Source organism: Theropithecus gelada, chromosome 2 (genome assembly GCF_003255815.1).
Source record: "Theropithecus gelada isolate Dixy chromosome 2, Tgel_1.0, whole genome shotgun sequence".
In the NCBI taxonomy this organism is placed as follows: Eukaryota; Metazoa; Chordata; class Mammalia; order Primates; family Cercopithecidae; genus Theropithecus; species Theropithecus gelada.
The window spans coordinates 135,247,340-135,267,760 of record NC_037669.1 but is presented as its reverse complement, the minus strand read 5'-3'; the positions used below and the strand labels follow the sequence as shown (position 1 = coordinate 135,267,760).

Sequence of the window (20,421 nt, the reverse complement as noted above, 5' to 3'; positions counted from 1 at the left end):
GATGCAGTTTGCTAGGCACTAAGGATCAACTCCTTATTTCCTACTGAACTCAAATTATATGAACATGATGATCTGTAAAATAAATAAATAAAGTAAAACAAAATAATTCTGTCCTGGGCATAGTGGCTCATGCCGGTAATCCCAGCATTTGGGGAGTCCAGGTGGGAGGATCGCTTGAGCCCAGGAGTTTGAGACCAGCCCAGGCAACATAGGGAGCCCTTATCTCTACAAAAAAAATAAAAAATCAGCGCGGCGTGGTGGCGCACCTGTGATCCCAGCTACTGAAAAGGCTGAGGTGGGAGAATCGCTTGAGCCTGGGAGATAGAGGCCGCCATGAGCCCTGACCACACCACAGCACTCCAGCCTGAGCAACCAAACAGACCTTGTCTCAAAAGAAAAAAAAAATCTGATAAAAATTTTAAATTCATAGCAGAGCTTTTTCTGTACCTGGTGATTAATCCTAATCGTTTTATAATAACATACCTATCAGTGAACCAAATATATACTAAGAAAATGACCGAAATACAGAATTTAAAAAAAACGCTCTTAGGCCAGGCGCGGTGGCTCACGCCTGTAATCCCAGCACTTTGGGAAGCCGAGGGGGGAGCGGATCACGAGGTCAGGAGATCGAGACCATCCTGGCTAACACAGTGAAACCGCGTCTCTACCAAAAAAAAAAAAAAAAAAAAAATTAGCCAGGCATGGCGGCGTGCGCCTGTAGTTCCAGCTGCTGGGGAGGCTGAGGCAGGAGAATGGCGTGAACCCTGGAGGTAGAGCTTGTAGTGAGCCGAGATCGCGCCACTGCACTCCAGCCTGGGTGATAGAGTAAGACTCCATCTCAAAATAAATAATAAATAAATAAATAAAGATATACGTTCTTACGTTATAGATGTTATTTGAACTGTAATCCCAGCACTTTGGGAGTCCCAGGTGGGAGGATCGCTTGAGCCCAGGAGTTTGAGACCAGCCCAGGCAACATAGGGAGCCCTTATCTCTACAAAAAAATAAAAAATTAGCGCGGCGTGGTGGCGCACCTGTGATCCCAGCTACTGGAAAGTCTGAGGTGGGAGGATCGCTTGAGCCTGGGAGATAGAGGCTGCCATGAGCCCTGACCACACCACAGCACTCCAGCCTGAGCTGGAGTCTGTCTCTAACATGAAGCTTTTTTGATGCTTGCCCGCACAGCTAATACTTGCGTTTTCTGTGTCTAATTAGAAGTTTCCGCTGGGTATTATTGTTGAGTTGGTACAAGATGTTCAAGACCATGAAAAGATGAATGTAATAGCTTCCTCATGGACTGCATTTTTTTTCAGTTCCTTTGTCCTTTTAAGTAATCTGTTTGTACCCTGACTCTTACTGAATTCACTATTCCTCTTGCCAAACCATGCTTCCAGACTTGACTGTATAAATTAAATTTCAAGCACGCATATGTAAGCCGTGTGTACTGCCTGTTAAACTAAGTAATATAAACAAATTGAAGGCACAATTGAATGATGTTTGAATTCCGTGTTAGTTTTTAAACAGTTATCTACCGGGCAAAGTGTAAGAGACAACCATTAACAGAGGTGATTTTCAGTGTGCTTCTTGAAAGCCCATTTACTCATAGAATCCAGCCTCCTAACTATGCAAGTTGCATTTTGTATAGTTTTCTTCTCCGGCTCCCCACCCTCTTAGAATAGTTCTGACTCCCCCACCGGTGACCGCCTGGAAGGGGCTGATCCACCCCCACCTCCCTCTGCTGGAGAGAAGCGCTGGGCGGCTGCGGCCACCCGGCCAGAGCCGGCGCTGCGCTGCGTGACTGGCTGCATGTCTCAGCCCCGACGCTGTGGTTATTCAAACTGATCTCATCGCAGGTCGTCACGACACGCGCTCCCCCTCGCCTGCACGCGGCGTGGCGTGAGAGGGGCCTTGGCAGCCAGCGCACCCACCCCTGATCCTTCGAGGCCCACGATGAAGCCCATCCTACTTGCAATAATGGCCCCGGTCTCATTCTTCAAAAGACGGCGCCCAGTCGTCAACAAAGAATCTAACCTACACAGCGCCGGCCCTCGCTCCTTTCAGCCTCAGAGAGCGCTGCCCCTCACTGCCCCCCAGCGCACTGCTGGAGGCTGCGCCGGGTCGCTGGGGTCAGCCGCCCGGTAACAAAAGTCGCCCCCAGCGTGCCCCTGGCGTCAGTGCACGCCGGGCTCCCGGCTCCAGCCAGGCGGGGTGAGGCAGCTCCGCGAAGGCCACTCGCTGGGGACCCCTTCCCGGGTCTCCTAACCCTGGGCGGGCTGCCCCTGCCCCTGCCCCTGCCCCTGCCCCTGCCTGCGAAATCCAGGCAGTGCGCGAGGCCGCCTTGCTGCTCTCGTCGCCCGGCCAGGGCCGTCCGACGGAGTGGGCAGGGAGCAGGCGCCAAGGAGGCCGACTCCCCGCCCGCTGTCCGCTTCTCCCACGTTTCGCAGCCTGAGGTGTTTGCTGTGCATCAGGAACGGACACTTTTCGGCGTCAAAATGAGGGCGTCACCTGCTCGAACTAAAGTCGACGGAGGGCGTCGGGGGCCGGAGGAAATATGGATTCCTCGCCGGATTACGCGGCGGGGTCGGCACGCGAGGCAGGATCTGGGCGCACTAGGAAGCCGGAGCGTGCACAAAAGCGGCGGAAGCAGGCGGCGGGGGCGGGGCCGGCGGGCTGCAGGCACGCAGGCGGCGCGGCGGCCTGGGGTTGCGTGACCTGCTGAGCTGCGGTCGCACGCACTTCGTGCTTCAGGCGGCCGTTGCCGGGCGGGAGGTGCAGGTGCTGGAGGGCGGCGCCCGGCTTCCACTTTCAAAACACCGCCGGGGAGGCAGTCACGCTATATTTCTGGGACTGGGAGTGAGTTCACCGGGGGAGGACACGGCGTCCCCTTGTTATCAGAACGTGGGTAACATTCGGTAATAAAACGCGCTCGGACAGGATGTATTAAACGAATTGGGAACCGGAGCTGCTCTTTCCATAAGCAATCAAGCTGGGGAAACTTTCCAAGGAAAGCTTTAAATTGCGATGCATGGTGCACAAGTGTGGTTCGTGTGACATGCTTACAGAGAAAGGAACCAGAGCAAAGACGGTGGCTTTGGGACGAAATTTCTGTCCACTCTTCACAAAGACTAATTACAGAGTCGTGATTTGGAGCATGCTCTCATTCCTCCCGGAAGCTTTCTTTGCAGTGTTTTATTTTAAAATCAGAGGTACCTGATCTCCCTGGCATACTAACTTCAGAGACCTCATTTATATGGTGACTCGAAAGCCCCAAGGACATAAAAAAGGTGCCGCGTTTTAAGACGCCAGAATCTAAGTTCCTTCTCAAGATCATGTGAGCAAAAAGTGTTTTGCCCGCACAGATATCTATTTACATAATGTTTGTAGATTTGCAGATAAATCAAGTTTAGAGGGCAAAACAAAAAATGTTTAACACAAAAGCACCCAGTCCAACTGGAAGTTTGGGAAATTCCACATTGGTTTATTTTCTATGCACTTAAACTTTGATTTGATGAATCTATGCTCACTTATTTCCCTATTCTGACTCGTAGGCCTATGGTGCCTTGTTACACACACATTTATTTTTGTGATACATGTAACATTATAGGAAAGGGGGTATTCTCTAGAGTTAGAATAGACACAATAAACTCGTAGGAAGCTTTCTTAAAAATACATATTCTCATCTCAGCTTACGGCATGTGGGAAAAAGAGAGCAGGATTCACTAATTTTAAAATGTTCTCCCAGCTGACTCTGATTCTCACGTAAGTATATGTGGGATTTGTTTTTTTTTTTCCCTGGTCTGCCCAGCACACTTACTTTCTTCTGGGACAGAACTGCCTACCCTTCCTGCCTGGATTCTGCTTCTGCCTTTACTCTTCTAGAATGTAGTTAGAAAGGGAGGTGTCAGTGTGTGTGGCCTTGCCTACTTGGTCCCCACAGTTGGTCGAGAGGCATATACCTGACTCAAGCTGAGCCAATGGCAAACAACACTTGACTCCTCCTGGCCTAGGTAATTTGGTTAAAAAGATTGCATATCATTCAAGGTGTGCCAAAGAAAGTCATTTCCTGGCAATTTTCTAACAGGAGGTAGGAATAGATGCCTTCTCCCTGGTTCCTTTTGGTGACAAAATTGGACCATCAGCCACCACTGCTCTGCCATGTGCGGAGACTGCCAACAATAAAAGAAAATGGAACCAACTTTCATTAAGTGGTAGATTCTAAGGGCTGAGCCTTTTTATGGCTTTCGCAACTTTCACATTGCTATCTAAGATTCTCAAAGCAATACTGGCTCCTGCTTTCCTGAAACTTGATTGTTTACCTCTTTTGATTCTATGAGAAGAGATATATATTTATAGAAATAATAAAATGTACATTTAGAATGCTGTTTAGAATACTGTGGGTTTTTTTTTTTTCTTGTAGTTATAACACTTTTTAACTTGCTTTTTTTCACAAAACAATTTATTGGGACATTCTACCACATCAGCAAAGAACCACATCATCATTTCTAACAGCTGCACACTCTTGTTTGAGTAAATCAATGTATTTCACATTTTAGTATTTCCTATTTTTAAACATTTTAAGACTGTGGTGAACGCTGAATATATGTGCTAATAAGAAAGAATTTTCCTAAAGCCTCCAGCAAACGTCTCTTGGAACTTCTAGTCATAATTGGATCATAGACGCATTTCTGATTTAATCACTGGTAAAGGGGAAGGTGCTAACAGAGTTGATATAATCTGAACTCACTTCTGGACTTGGACTGATTCATGTGTGCTTGGGGTAGGATGGGGGGAGGGCAGTACAGAGGTCTGAATTCCTTAACAAAAAGGAAGAAGGAGGATCACGTGTCACCTCTAACAGTTTTGAACATTTCAAGGGGTTTAAAACATAATAAATGTTCTAATTTTTCACCCAAACAGTAGTGTTTAAGATTGATAATTGCTCTACATCATTGCCAAACAGGGCTACTGTAATTATTTTAATATTTTTCATGTGTTTGATAGATCTCATAAAATGCTTGATATTTGATATCAGTAGTTCCTAAGAAAATATCTTTAAGATGATTTGGAACTCATTTAATGGCATTAAAAACACTATTAATGGAGGCAGAATAAAATGACAGAAAAATTTTTATACTTTGTTTCCTGTAAATTCAGTAGCTACCTAAAATAATAGGTATAGAAACATTAACTTCATCTTTACAAAGGGAGAATGAAATCACTTTTACCAATCACTTGTCAAAACAAATGTGAGTTGGATTCTTAGATTCTTCATTAGAATCCTATGAAAATCTCAGAAATGAAGCAATAATTTCACTAAACAAGCAAATAATAAAGTACAAAAGTTGTTTTTAAGTGTATAAGGCAGTTATCAGTATTCAGTCTTTGAACTTACTAGCATTATTAAGTGCTTATTATGGGCCATTTATTGGATGCTGAGTTTAATAAAGGGAATTTGGTTAATTTACATTACAGAATAATCTCTTTAAGAGCTATCAGTACCACGTTTTGAGCATCAAATTCATTACAAGAGTGTTAAGTTAGTGCCATTAGAGCTTTATTCTTTTTTTTAAAATTGAGACAGAGTCTCACTCTGTTGCCCAGGCTGGAGTACAGTGGCACGAACTCGGCTCACTGCCAACCTTCACCTTTGGGTTCAAGCTATCCTCCTGCCTCAGCCTCCCAAGTAGCTGGGATTACAGGCATGAGCCACCGTGCCCAGCCTATTCTTTTTGTTTTTTAAAAATATAATAATGTAATAAATACTAAGTTGTATTTGGCACATAGTACAGTTTTGGATAAAAAGCTCTTATCAGTAGTGAACTTACCACAGGAAATACCTTTACAATAATCAAAGGTTTTGCTGTAATGCTTGACTTACTGTTAATATTTGAGGATATTTATCATTTAAAGGCCTAACTTGTCTCATCGGAAATTTTGTTCAATAATTATATTCTCAGGGCTAAAAAGAATTCAGCACACAATTTATTCCTGCACAGATGACAAAGCATTTGAACTAAAGAGAAATGCTATTTAAACATTGTGACATTTATTTTATTAGGTACTCAAGTTTACGCTGTACATATGATGGATTTAAAAAGATACAGAGCTTAAACCCACAAATAGTATTTTGTGGTCTAAGCCACCTCCAGACTAGAGTTATTTGTGGTTCAAAATATGCAAAGCAACTTTTTAAAGCAGTTTAAAACTTTAAATGTTAATAATGTTAATAGCAGTTTTAACAAACATAAAATGTTATTAAGAAAATCCGATCCACATCTTGGTGGGAACAAAATGTGTTAGGGTAAGTAAAACAAAGCAAGTGGTCCCTTGTGGCTGTTTTTGAAAACGAAGCGACATCAGAAAAGTCATGAAGACAGTAAGTGTAAGACAAAGTTAAGTTTACAGAATTAAATACTTTTTGGATATTTACATGTTACTAATCCACTATAGGCTGATGTCCCCTGGGTAGTAGCTGGCTGGCAGAGTCAGCTAACACTGTATGTGAGGCCCAAGTGCTTCCTCTTATATTGGGTCCAAGTACACTTCTGTGCTCATGTTAGGCCATGCTCTCAGCCATTTCCATTATTTGTGTGAAAATAAACAATAAGTAGGATCTGACTTGAGTTATGTTTGGAAGGGTTCTCAATTGGATGAGACATTGTGTACGAAGTGCCTGGCAAATAGAAAGAGCCCAGCAAATAGAAAGAGCCCAATAAGTATTAGCTTTTCAAAAATGTTAGGTTTTTTTCTTTTGTGCACTTGCGCTGGATGGAACCCAGAAATAGCAGTGAAAGCTGTGGTTGCTTCCAACCTGCGAGGCCTGTTTGTAACTATTTAATTCCCATTTTTGAGGGGACAGAGTTGTACTGGGTTCTGGTTTGCAGGATGAAAATAAAGTTGGGGCTAAATGTAATTTTGCCATGCTCCCTTTGTACAGTTTTAAGCTCGCTTTAAAATTAGCAATCTTGGGCCAAGTGCAGTGGTTTACGCCTGTAATCCCAGCACTCTGGGAGGCCAAGGAGGGTAGATCACAAGGTCGGGAGTTCAAGACCAGCCTGGCCAACATGGTGAAACCCCATCTCTACTAAAAATACAAAAAATTAGGCATGGTGGCAGGTGCCTGTAGTCCAAACTACTAGGGAGGCTGAGGCAGGAGAATCCCTTGAACCTGGGAGCTGGAGGTTGCAGTGAGCCGAGATCGTGCCATTGCACTCCAGCCTGGGTGACAGAGCAAGACTCCGTTTCAAAAAAAAAGCAATCTTGGATAGAGTTCCTACATTGTTATCAGAATTTCAGAATTGCAGGCAACATACCTCTTGTCCATGCTTTTCATGGTGGGGGCGGGGGAGGAGGAAACAAAGGAGGAAGCTTAAAACTACTTTTTGAAGTGAATAAGAAGAACAATTCCTTGATGGATACATATTTACATATTTTATGTAAATTCACAACAGTACCAAAAGCACAGACACTGTGTCCTCATAAACCAACACGAAGTTCTGCAGACCATGTGGAAAGCCCTAGGTTAGTTGCTTTAGAAAGTCTATTCCAAAAACTAGAGAGCATTTCCTTCCCCAGGGGTCGCTGACAATATGGGGTTGGGAGGCGGGAAATTAAGGGTCATAAAAAGAAGTTAGCAGCTTAATTTGGTTATTACTGGATAATTTTGAAAAGTTGCAGTAAAAAGTGAAAATTCACTCAATTAAAAATTAATGGGATAACCCAAACTTTATTCAATATGCCCAATGATGGGATTATTTTAAATTGTACTTCAGTTCTAGTATGGACAGTAATGGGGTGAAAAGGATCAAGGAGGGCAAGTGAGAAACCTGAAAAGACAGACTAAGACAAAACACCCACACAGGGCACAGGATTCATGGCTTTGTTTTGTTTTATTCTTAAACCTAATTTGTAACATCTTGTCACAACACTTCCTGTGCACTATCTTCTTTCAGGAATAACACTTTTTGCTGCTACCCTTTAAAAAATGTCATTCTTCATAACTTAACTCTTATCCCTTGAAATTGTTACTGGGGTCTACTGCTTTCCAACTTTCTTTTTCTTTGTTTTCTTTTTTTAAGAGACAGGGTCGGGCTCTGTCACCTATACTGGAGTGCAGTGGCCAGATCATAGTTCACTGCAGCCTCAAATTCCTGGGCTCAAGTGATCCTCTCATTTAGGCCTTTCTGAGTAAAGACTACAGGTGTGTGTCACCACACCACGCTAATTTTTTTTTTATAGCGACAGTCTCTCACTATATTGCCCAGGCCAGTCTCAAACTCCTGGCTTCAAGGGATCCTCCTGCCTTAGCCTCCCAAAGCTCTAGGATTATAGGCATGAACCACCATGCCCAGCCCAACTTTCTATGATAATGAAAATGTTCAATATCTATGGTGTATCATACCGTACCTACATGACTACTGAGCACTTAAAATGTGGCTAATGCAATATAGCAATGGAATTTTTAAACATACTTTATTTTAGTGAAATTAGTTACATGAAGCCACCTTACTGGACAGTGCAGGTCTAAGGGAAATTTACAGTGGAAATTGGTCACAAAGGCAATATGCAGATAAATAAACACAGATGAAATTAAACCACAGAGTGAACTGCGCCTTTGAACTGGATTTTCTCCCATCCTTAAAGCGTTGCTTTTCCTTATCCTATACACAAAGTACTCAATAAATAAAACTAGCCTCAGAACAGAGTGATCTTGCATCAGGCGTGCGAATTTCTGTCCCAGATAGGTACCGGTTTTGGTGCCCTATATCTAAACTTCCATTATTACAAAATGACAGCAGTCTTACCTTCACTATCTCTCAGATAAATATGATGAGGATGAATAGCTCTGAAAGTTATTTGGGCTTCTCATAAGCATGCTGTACTTGACCACTTGGTTGACTGTCCTCCAGGCCTCTTAATCCTTTCCTCTTTGAGGGAGTGGAAACAGAAAATCAAGGGTAGGCACTGGGGCAAAAATATCAGTCAGGTTGCGCGTACAAGATACATCTGCTAGACTTTTTAGTGCCAAGGAACAAGGCACTGCAGTGTTCAGTACTTCCTGGTGTCATTAATCAATAGTTATGAGTAAGCAGTTTGGTGTACTGATACTGCTGTGCGTCATTTAATCATTTATCTAAATCTATAGGTTCAATTAATTTTCTTTGTATTTACTTAACCTTATTTTATTCAATAGCAAACCAGTCTTTCTGCCTGCTAGAGAGCCATGATATTTTCTCTGGTTCTTGGAAGAACTGTACTTGGACCTTATATAATCCTCAGAAAGGCAAGATCTGGACTAGGAATGAGTCACCTGCTAATTATACCAATGGCTGCTCCTTCCTTGACCAGTCACAGAGTATTACCCTATCTCGGTATGCTGCTCTGCTTGTCGCGTAGTAGGTCAATAAATATTTGTTTTGTGAATGAATGTATGAATAAAGGGAAGTTTGTCACGTGTAAGGGTGGGTAGCCTGCGATAAATAAAGTGTAGACTAGGAGGTCTCAAAATACTTTTTGAACTAAGCCCTTAATCTTCACTACTTTGGAGTAGAATGGAAATGTCACCAACGCCTTCCCAATTAATTTGCCCTTGCTGTAATGACTGAAACAAGAACTTCCCTTTACACCCATGACCTCTACAGGCATCTCTTTCCTCCGCTCAAGAACAGTAACTGCTCACTGCTATGTCAGCCACATAGCCCCAGAGTCGGGGTGAGAGGTAGGGCTATAGGCTCCTAACTCCCGGCAGTGCCTCTCTCCAAACCCCCACGAGGGTGGGATAGCTCCCTCCATCTCAGCAGCCGCTACCAAGCACCCGACCCACTCTCGCCCGCCTCACCCCTCGATCCCCTTCCATCCTTCTCACAACACTCCGCGTAAAACTAGCCCAGCCTTCCCAGCCCCACCACCAGTTTTCCCACTTCCGCCCGGCGCGTGAGGCCCTGGGCGGTGCAGGGGAGCGCTGACGACAGACGTGGGCCGTGACGTCGCCGCGCCCTGACGTCAAGCCGACGGGCGGCGCGGTCGCCCGGGAGACCAGGAAAGCCGTTTCACACCCGTCGTAGTCGAAGTCGAGGTGAGGGACGATGGCTTTCCTCAGCCTGGGATGACCCGGTCCACCGGAATGCAGTTCCGGAGTGGAGGCGTGCTCGCACCCGGGGAGAGGACCAGAAAGCTGAGCCGCGGTGCCCCAGCGAGGGCACGAGGTCCCGGGCCTGGACTCCGCCGCCACACTCTTCTGCGGCCCCTTCCTGCTCTCTGCCCGCCCGCGGGTCCCAGGCGCGGTCCGCCTTCCTCCCAGCCCCAGGGAACGCGCGGCTCTGCTTCCTCACCCCCGCACCTTCCTCCTCCTCCTCTTCCGGCCACGGCAGGTCCAGGGGGAACGGGGTTAGAAAGGGACAGATTTGAAAGCCGTTCCAGCAGTTTTGTCTGGCCTTGCGGTTGGTTTCTGTGCGGAAGATCCCGCCGCTTCAGGGAAGTCTTAGGACGTGAACTCCCGCCTTCACCTGCCCCTGACCTGCTCGTAGTGGTATGATTCACGCCAAGGCAATGGTTCTTTACGTAAGGGCTTGCTGAACGTGAGTTAATGGCCTAACGTGACACTGGTGTGAGAAACGGAATTGGAAATTAACAAGGACGTGTCTGCATTTTAAAAAATGTCTTTTCGGTGATCTTGTTAGAGAGGAGGTTCACAAACACTCACGTAGCTGCGGCCACTTATCACTGCACCTCTTGCCAAAGTGCAGTCCACACGTGCAATGAGAAAAATTAAAGGGACTTGTTTGATAACACACGCAAAACTATGTAAGACCAAATTTTAAAAATTTACAAATTTTCCCTGCTGCCAAAAGGGAAAGAGACCCTTCTTCTTTCTCGAGAAACTTAGTATTTGTGAATTCTTCCTCAATTTAATATGTATGAAAATCTTTTTTAAAACATAGGAATGCTTTTCTTGAGGACCTGGAAGCCATTTCTTTTAAAATGTAAACATCAAGGAAGATAGGGCCCCAATCTCCTTGTCGCTTTGGGAGTTTAACCTACCTGCGTTATTCCTAATTGTAAACACCTGCTTTGTTATAGCGCTATGCATTCCTTAGGAGGAAAGCCGTTAGCTAACACAGGTAGTTACCCCAATTACCAGATGAATTAAAGAAGAAATATAAAAGAATGTATAGAACACTATGTTAAGCCCTCTTCCATGAGGACACATTACCAATTTCCTTGAGAATGTGTGTGACGGATTATATCTCCTTGACTGTAGTAAGAAGAGTGGGATTTCCTTCTCTCTTTGTAACCTCATTAGCAGATTAGCTGTGATGTACATCAAAGTCTAGTTAAATGCCTAATTACTAATAAAATTGTTGTCTTTCTGCATTGTAGAGCATTTTCTGAGTTGGCAGGATATTTTACTTTTAATTTCCCCCCAATAATCAGAACCTGCCAGTTCCTCCCCTTCTTATGCTAAGGCCATAAAGTTGGAATAGATTCACAATGAGGGCACTACACAAAAACTGTTCTACTGGTGCTTTGCTTCTACTGTCATTTAGATCCGTGCTCTCAGATAGTTTTATGGGTGAAATTTTAAAAGGATGTTTAGATGGTGATTTTTTGGAAAATTCTCCCAATAGAGTTGAAGTTACTGTTTTATTTTACTGATGGCAAATCCACCGTTAAATGACAGAAATGAGAATAATGAACCTTCTGGGCTCTTGCCACATGATTATGACAAATCTGCCAAACATCCGATTATGGTTGGACCTATGTTGACATGGTTAATGGTACGTCCGTTGCAGACCTCAGTTAACTTTAAGACACATGTCATATTATGTTTTATGTGGGAAGACATAAAGCTCGTTAGTTTTTGGTTTTAAACAGCACCTCACTGAAATGAGTCTTTGTGCTAACACAAGGAACAAGGAATCTTCTCTTCCATTAGTGGTTGCACCATTTACAAAGATAATGCCACTATAGGACCTCTTGACAACTACAGTTTTCCTGCTGCCTTGCTGTATGGCCAGGGTTGCTGTCTCTGATAGAGTACCTCCAGTCTCTCTTTTCAAAATCCCGCCCTGATTGAATGCGAACAACCTCAGGAAGCCTTCACTAACTCCCACCTCTCATCTGAAACATAAGATATTTTCCTTTCTTGAACTCTTAGACTGCTCTTGTCTATAACTCATGGTCCTCAGGCCTTCTTCCCTGCTATGGAATTGTGCCTGTATCATCTGACTCTGCTGTCACTGCTCTCCCTCTTCTCCTGACTCCTTAGATATGTACAAACAGCCCTCACTCGTGAGGGAAGGATTTAAAAAGGAAAAAAAAAGGAACCCAAAGTGCTCCTCCGTTTATCCTCTGTAGTTTTATGAAAGTAGTGACTCACTTTTATATTGAATGGCTTTTATTAGAAAAAGAACATCTGTTAAAAGTAAAATATCTGCATAAAATTATGTAAATGTCCATCTTAGATAAAATTGGCACTTCTTATTTTTTGATCAGTCTTCTGTTCAGTATTTGCATATGATATTTAATCTGGTAACTCTAAATTCTCTCTTTCTGTATTTAATCCAGTATTCATGACACAATTGCTTTTTTCATCTGCTAAACTTAAATGCTGTATTTTCATACTTTTTCTGGCAGCATTTCAGAAAAATGCTTGATTTTTAAAATATACTGAAATGTGTATTTAAAATTTTAGTCATTATGTATTTGAAAAACAATTAGTAGTAAATCACAGCAGGAATTACTATTAGACTATAAAGTTCTAACAAAAGAGAAAATATTCTTTCTAACTTAGCAGTCTCTATAGTTCTCTCCTGTTCTATTGGCCCAATAACTAATGGAGAAAACCCTAATTGTACTTTCTAACATTCAGCTGATGAAATAAGCTTCTGTTGAAACAGTTATCACCATTCATCCCCAAATACTCCCAAGAATTTATAAAGCATCTTAGTTTGAATGTTCTCTACATTATTTCTGTTTGACTGTTGCCATCAGTGTTCTTAGATTTCTTTTTGCTTCAAAGCTCTCTCACCATATTTTGGGAAGTTATGGACCGTCACATTCCCGTGCATGCTTTGCCTGAAGAAATCCAAAAGGTATGCTATTATATTGTGTTGCTACAGCCTAACAGTGGGAACGTTTAGTAGTTAGATAATTCTGAAACCTAGAGGAGTGAATTCATTAATTTTGGTCATAGGATCTGAATGAATTGGTGGAGTGGGAGAGGGAATAATTATTATCATAATGAGCAGAATTGTGGAATTCAATTCAGTATAAATAATTTTGTTACTATGAAAGAAAACATATATCTAATTCCAACACAGTATTTGACCAGGTGGTTGTGGAGCCCTAGTGAAAAGCAGGCATCAGAAACGTCCATGTGTGTTTCAGTGGAGCTGGATTTCTAAGCCTCTATTATGGTTTCACCAACATTAATTCTCAGTATTTACTGTGTGCCAAGCACTGTTTTAAGCCCTTTTTATGCAGTTGACCCTTGAACAACATGGAATTAAATTGTGTGGGTCCACTTATATGTGAGTTTTTTAAATAAATATATTGGAAAATGTTTTGAAGATTTGTAATGGTTTGAAAAAACTCACAGGTGAACCAAGTAGCCTAGAAATATTGAAAAAATTAAGAAAAAGGCATGTCATGAATGCATAAAATGTATGTAGACACTAGTCTATTTTATCATTTACTACAATAAAATATGCACAAATCTGTTATAAAAGGGTAAAATTTATCAAAACTTATGTACACAGACAACAGACAACATGGTGCTATTTGCAGTCAAGAGATGTAAATAAACATAATGATGAAGTATTAAATTGTAACTACATAAAATTAACTGTAGTATATACTATAGTAATGTAATAATTTTATAGCTACCTCCTGTTGCTTTTGCAGTGAGCCCAATAATTGTGATTATCTCCTTAAAACACTGTGTGATAATCATGGCCATGTGAGCAGTTCTTCCCTTCAGGAAAAAGTGATCTTGAAGTTCTGTTGTATTTTTCATCATATTTAGTGCAATTTCACAAACTTTGGGTAACACCAAAGGACACATTTAGCATGCCACTACCTGATGCTGGAAGTACTTTCAAGAAGCAGAGAAAAGTCATGACATTACAAAGAAAAAGTTGAATCGTTTGATATGTACTGTAGAATGTGGTGTGCAGCTGTGGTTGCCCACTATTTCAAGATAAGTGAATCCAGTGTAAGGACCATTATGTATATCTAAAGGAAATTTATGATGTTGTAGCTACAGCTATGCCAACAGGTGCAAAAACCATGTACTTTTTGCAAAACCCCTTATAACGAAAATCCAGTTTTTATGTGGGTGCAGAATTGCTATAAGAAAGGCATATCTGCAGACTCTAATATGATTTAAGAAAAAACAAAGTCATTCCACATAGTGAGCAGAGAGTGGTGAAAAGTCTGGGATGTTAGTGGTTGGAGGAAATGGGGAGGCTGGAAATGGAGTAGGAAATCTAGGATACAGCCAGGTGTTAGAGGATCTTGGATGCCCTGGGAAGGAGTTTGGATTTTAAGCCACAGAGGAAAAAAAAAAAATCATTATATGGCAACTTACAAAAAAAGGTGAAAGATCTAAAGCTGGATAATTTAATGCCAGCAAAAGATGGTTTGGTAATTTTTGGAAGAGGTTTGGCTTAAAAAAGAAAAAGTCAGGATAACAGGAGAAGCACCTTTTGCTGACCAAGAGGCAGCAGACAGGTTCCCAGATGTCATTAAGAAAATCATTAAGAAGAAAGGGGGTTTTTGGTTTCTTTTTTATTGCTTTTGTGTTTGTTTTGTTTTTTTGCAGTAAAGAAAGTTTAATTGATATGAGGCCACTGTGGCATGTAATCAAATCAATCTCCAAAAATTAGCAGGCTAGGGATTTTCAAGGATAGTTTGGCAGGTGGACTGGGGCTAGGGTATGGGAGCTGCTGATTGATTGGGGATGCGGTCATAGGGGTGTTGAAAATGGTCCCAGTGTGAAGACGGAGAGTCCAAGTGGGACATCAGTCATTAGAAATACAAAAGCCTGAAGAAACATCTCAAAAGGCCAATTGTAGGTTCTACAATAGTGATGTTAATTACAGGAGTAATTAGGGAAGTTGCAAATTCATTGGAATAATGGCTCCTAGTCATTTACACCTACATATTAGCAGAATGCAGACCCCTCTAATTCTCTTAACCTGTTGGCTAAAGTTTTACAAAGATGGCTTAGTTTAAGGGATATTATTTAAACTATAAAGTTCTCCCAAAGTTAGATTGGCCCACACCCAGGAATTGTGTATTAGTCTGTTCTCATGCTGCTAATAAAGACACACCTGAGACTGGGTAATTTATAAAGGAAAGAGGTTTAATTGGCTCACAGTTCCACATGGCTGGGGAGGCCTCACGATCATGGCTGAAAAGCAAGGGATGTCTTACATGGCGACAGGCAACAGAGAACTTGTGCAGGGGAACTCCTTTTTATAAAACCATCAGATCTTGTGAGACTTACTCACTATCATGAGAACAGCATGATAAAGGTTCACCCCCATGATTCAGTTATCTCCCACCAGGTCCCACTCATGATGTGGGAATTGTGGGAGCTACAATTCAAGGTGAGATTTGGGTGGGGAACAGCCAAACCATATCAAATGACCAAGAGCAGTTTGGAGGTTAAAGGCAAGACTGAGTTGGTTAGGTCAGAATTTTCTCACTGTTACAATTTTTGCAAAGACAGTTTCAGTCCCCCTCCTTTGGGTTTCATCATACCTTATTTTTAATCTGTGGGTTATGGAAATGGAAAAAGGCTGACCGCCACTGTAACTTCTTCCTGCTCATAGGGGCAGATTTGGAGTAGGAATTGCCCTCAGGGTAAGAGGGTTGAAACTGTCTTGTAATTGTTGGTATGTATTCATGTGTGCCAGCTTGAGGTCCCAAGGTCTGCATAACAAAACATTGGTGCTCTTATCCACAACTTTCATACAGCACTTAAGTGAACAGGTGGATGATAAGACAAATAATGAGCCCCAGCATAAGGAGAGAAAGTCCTCACTTCAGGAATCCTTGTAGAACTGACCTGAAGCCTTAAGGGATACAGGTGAATGACCCCAAGACTCAATCAGATATGGGGTCATTAGCAGAGACTCAAACATAGTGGACAAGGCTGGAATCTAATAACAGTTGTACTGTAGTTTTTTTCTGAAACAATTTTTCTCTCTCCAGTTCCCCATTTCTACCAAACACAAATCTTAGTAGGACCAGTTTATTTGCAGAATAAGTTCCAGTCCCATTATATTTGGCCTATTTATTTGCATAAAATGCAGAAAGAATAGTTATTTGCCACATAGATTCTTTTTCTAAAAATAATTGGTTTTGCTGGAATTTACTTCATAAGGAATCTCAGATTAGACCTTTTAAGAGTCTCTAGCCTGGCCAAGGATTCATCTGTGCCTGCAGATACCTGTATGAATTGGGTGAATTTCTCTCTTCTTGAGGTCCCACAATAACTTGGGATTCCTGGGTCTGTCAGAAAGTGACATTCTTTATTTACTACAGGTTAGGAGCCCTGTAAAGGACAACATATGAGACCAGTATTTCCAAGGGGCTGTTATCAGCTCTGTAAGTCAACCTCAGTTACTCAAAGCAGCCTGAAACCATGCCATTTCCAGTCAAAGCCTTGGTAAAATAATCAGTGTCTCCAGTTGTGTCCTGTTACAGAAAGCAAAAGAAAGCAAAACAAAAAGCAGATTCTTACTAACTTATGCAAAAAACTATGTTGCCATATGCTAAGAATACAATTAGTTTCAAAATTCTGGAGAAATCAGGTAGAGAGAAAGAAATAGCCTCCAAAGTTTGCAGATAGAAATATGCTTCATTCAATTGTTAAAAGGTATAAACAGCTCAAAAGGAAAGTTGTTGTATTTTTTGACCCTGAAAAACAAAAAGGATCAGAAATATTTCAAACAGTCATAGATTATTTCATTATTCTCTTAGTTCAGACCATACAGTTAATTCCTGTTCTGTTTAATATTCATGAACACATCAGCTCTTCTTGAGAGTCCTAGAAGTTTTTCCCTCTATATTAATGGCACAATCTTTAAAGATATCAGAAATGTGCATTCAAGAGCCCCTGTTAGAGTCCCATAGCTGATTATAAAATCACCTTTTGAGAAGGATCAAAGTAAAAATAATTTTGGATGACAAGAGGCTTAAAACAGCTATGGTTTAAGACTCAATTAACAAGGAAATTTGGTTATTTTTGTGGCATACCATTTAGTATAACAATTATTACTGATAACATATACTAAGTCATATTGAAATTATAGGAATCTTGCACAATTCTGGAACACATACCAATAACACTTTCATATAAATACAGCCCAAAGAAAGCCGAATACCAATTCATACTTGACAGTGCTCACTCTATAATTTCAACATGCCAGATAAGCCAGATGTCTCTTTTAGACTTCAGGGGACCTAATATTGAAGAAGTTAATGAAATCAAAAGGACTTAATTTAGAACTTGAAATTTTGATTTTGGAAGGTTTGTCAAATATCAAAGATTTAGAATACTTACTGTTACAAAATAGTATCGTTGGTTATTCATTTAGCAGAAGTGATAACTCAAAAATTTCAAAAGGCAAAAACCTAAACAGCATACCCAATAAAGATAGCATGTGGCTGCCTGAGTCTCTCTCCCCTCTTTTTCCTTTATTTTTATTTATTTATTTATTTTTTGCAGTTTACTTAAAAGGCAAAAACCTTTCATTGTGGCTCAGTATTACAAAAAAACTTTGTTCAAAAGAGGAAAACCAAATTTTACCTTTGTATTGATGTACTATTAATGTTAGGCCCAATTTTCAAATAAAACCTTATAAACAAATCTATACAGTCTTAATCAATTTGACCATAAGGTAAGATGTTCATAAACCCCCCATAACTTTTTATAATTTATTAAAGAGCAGATCAGTGTTCTAAGAAAACCATTATTCTGACACATGAGTACAGATTCTGGCCTTGTAACAATGTGCTTTTTATTTTAATGTTTTAATTTATAGAAAAACTAAATAATCCCCTTCAACTTTTGGCTACATTGCTCACACCCACAGAGCTTCCTTTACAAGATCAATCTTATATAAATCTTTTGTAACTTGCTTAAACCTTCAGTATTGTCATATCTTTTTGGGACAATCCTCAAAAATCTCTAAACTCAACATTATTACTTGCCTTTGAACAAAAGTCATGTTTCCAAGCCAAAAACACGTTCTACTTTCTTTATATAACTTGTATATAAACTTTCTCTAGTAGTCTCAATGTTACTATGTTAACTTTTAGTGACTTTTATTTCTGGTTAGGAACCTGGTAAGTAAGTAATTTTAACCATGTATCGGATTACAGAGCCTAGGACAAGGACAGAGCTTCAGACAGTGTCTGACTCTTCCTAGCCTAGTCAGAGGACAGGGCTAATTCCATATGTCCCCAGATCTTACCTAGAATCTAATGGCTGAAGAATAGATGTCAGTTTTCAAAAATATCTAGAAGTAGTTTATAACCTTAAAACATATAGCAAAGACAGTATTCAGTCTGTCTACTTTAGACCAAATGTCTAAATTTTGAAGATGTTTTTATTTTACCAATAATTTTTAAAACTATATTTAACAAAGATTTCTAAAGTCATCTACACTAAAAGGCATTAAATTTTCTATTTTTCTGACAAAATACTTTATTTTAAGGCTCGTTCTTCCCTAAACCAGTTAATTAGAGCTCTTTTATATAAACATCCCACACACAACACATGTAATTACATGGAAGGAAATGGATCTGGTAGTTGTAAGAATTTTTTGTTTGCCAGTTTTTAAGTTTCTATTTCCTCTTTTAGACTATCAGTTTATTGATTACCTATTCCCTGCCCTAAACAATTGTCAGCTAGGCAACTCTAAACTTGCGTTTCTAAAGGGACAGCTCCTAGGTGAAACAGGATAGAGAACTTATATTTTAAAAGCACAGAGCTGAGACATTAAGCCAAAACATTGTACGATAAGAGTTTCTAATACACACAGGCAGGCACCCTTACCAGTGGGGGTTTTCTTAAAGATGTAAATTTCTAAATTGGATTTGTGGCTTCAGGGTGGAGCCCTTCAAGGAACAGGGCCAAGAAAGCGTACAGCTTCCAGGGCCTGGTAGGCAGAGCTGGAAGGTAGAACAGATCCCCAAAAATCAAGGGCTCCATTTTTATGCCTAATCCTGGGTCCCCCAAAAGAGAAACACTATACGACGAGATAGTGATTTTGTGATGTATCTCATTGCAAGGACATTTTCGCTGAGGCTAGTGGGCAACCCAAAGCCAATCAGCTTAATCTGTAATCAGTCCATTCCCCAATCCATACTTTCCAGGTGCCCAAGAACATGGTTGTCTTATTCAGTGTGCAAAGAACTGAGTATCACCCTGTAGTAACTCAATTGTAAGTGTCTGCCATTAGCCATCCCTAAGCTAGGTAAAAGCCATCTCTTACCTAGCTATTACACACCAAGGCTAAAAGTTCTCTCATAAAGCCTCTCTCATAAAGCGATTCCTCCCTCCCTCCCTCCCTCCCTCCCTCCCTCCCTCCCTCCCTCCCTTCCTTCCTTCCTTCCTTCCTCCCTCCCTCCCTCCCTCCCTCCNTTAGCCATCCCTAAGCTAGGTAAAAGCCATCTCTTACCTAGCTATTACACACCAAGGCTAAAAGTTCTCTCATAAAGCCTCTCTCATAAAGCGATTCCTCCCTCCCTCCCTCCCTCCCTCCCTCCCTACAAGTCTTGCTCTGTCTTCTGTTTTTATTTTATTTTATTTTATTTTTTTGAGATGAATCTCACTCTGTCACTGAGGCTGGAGTGCAGTGGTGCAATCTCAACTCACTGCAACCTCCGCCTCCTGGGTTCAAGCAGTTCTTTTGCCTCAGCCTTCCGAGTGGCTGGGATTACAGGCGTGTGCCACCATGCCTGGCTGATTTTTGTATTTTTAGTAGAGATGGGCTTTCATCATGTTCAAGACTGGCCTTGAAATCCTGACTTCAGATGAACTCACCTGCCTTGGCCTCCCAAAGTGCTGGTTTTATAGGCATAAGCCACCAAACCCAGCCAAAGCAAAGTAATTTCTGATACCTTCAAAAGTTAAAAAGGTCGGATAATGTAATGCAAAACAGAGCAGAGTCATACATTTTGAGAAGGATTTGTCTACTTACAATTTCGTGGGTTCCATGAGGAAAACAGGTTTTTCCCCAAATGGGGACTGTGGTACCTCCTCTGTTTTTCCTAAGGAATCCCATGCTGGCAAAAAGAAGTAAATGGAGAAACAATTCAGCCAACCAAAAAGAAAAAAACTTTTTCTCAAAAAAACAAGATCCAAGAAGAGAAAAAGCATAAAGACCTTTAAAATATATGTAT

The 20,421-nt window shown here is 41.3% G+C and overlaps 2 protein-coding genes across 4 annotated transcripts in view; one reads left to right on the top strand and one right to left on the bottom strand.

The window, feature by feature from the left end:
• Positions 1-3,331, bottom strand: part of LOC112619384 — a 69,974-nt gene extending 66,643 nt beyond the window's left edge. The window contains exons 1-2 of the mRNA XM_025377374.1: positions 3,211-3,331; positions 2,506-2,802 (exon numbers count right to left, since the gene is read on the bottom strand). Of these exons, the coding sequence (XP_025233159.1) occupies positions 2,506-2,802; positions 3,211-3,331 (418 nt within the window). The remainder of the gene's footprint in view (positions 1-2,505; positions 2,803-3,210) is intronic.
• Positions 3,332-10,011: 6,680 nt separating this feature from the next.
• The window catches only part of LEKR1 (leucine, glutamate and lysine rich 1), a 225,258-nt gene continuing 214,848 nt past the window's right edge, over positions 10,012-20,421 (top strand). The window contains exons 1-2 of one of the 3 annotated variants that reach the window (XM_025376590.1): positions 10,012-10,075; positions 13,003-13,094. In XM_025376590.1, coding sequence (XP_025232375.1) covers positions 13,047-13,094 — 48 coding nt within the window. In that variant the 5' untranslated portion in view covers positions 10,012-10,075; positions 13,003-13,046. Of the gene's footprint in view, positions 10,804-13,002; positions 13,095-20,421 lie in introns of all 3 variants that reach the window. The other 2 variants (XM_025376592.1, XM_025376591.1) reach the window with 2 other exon arrangements.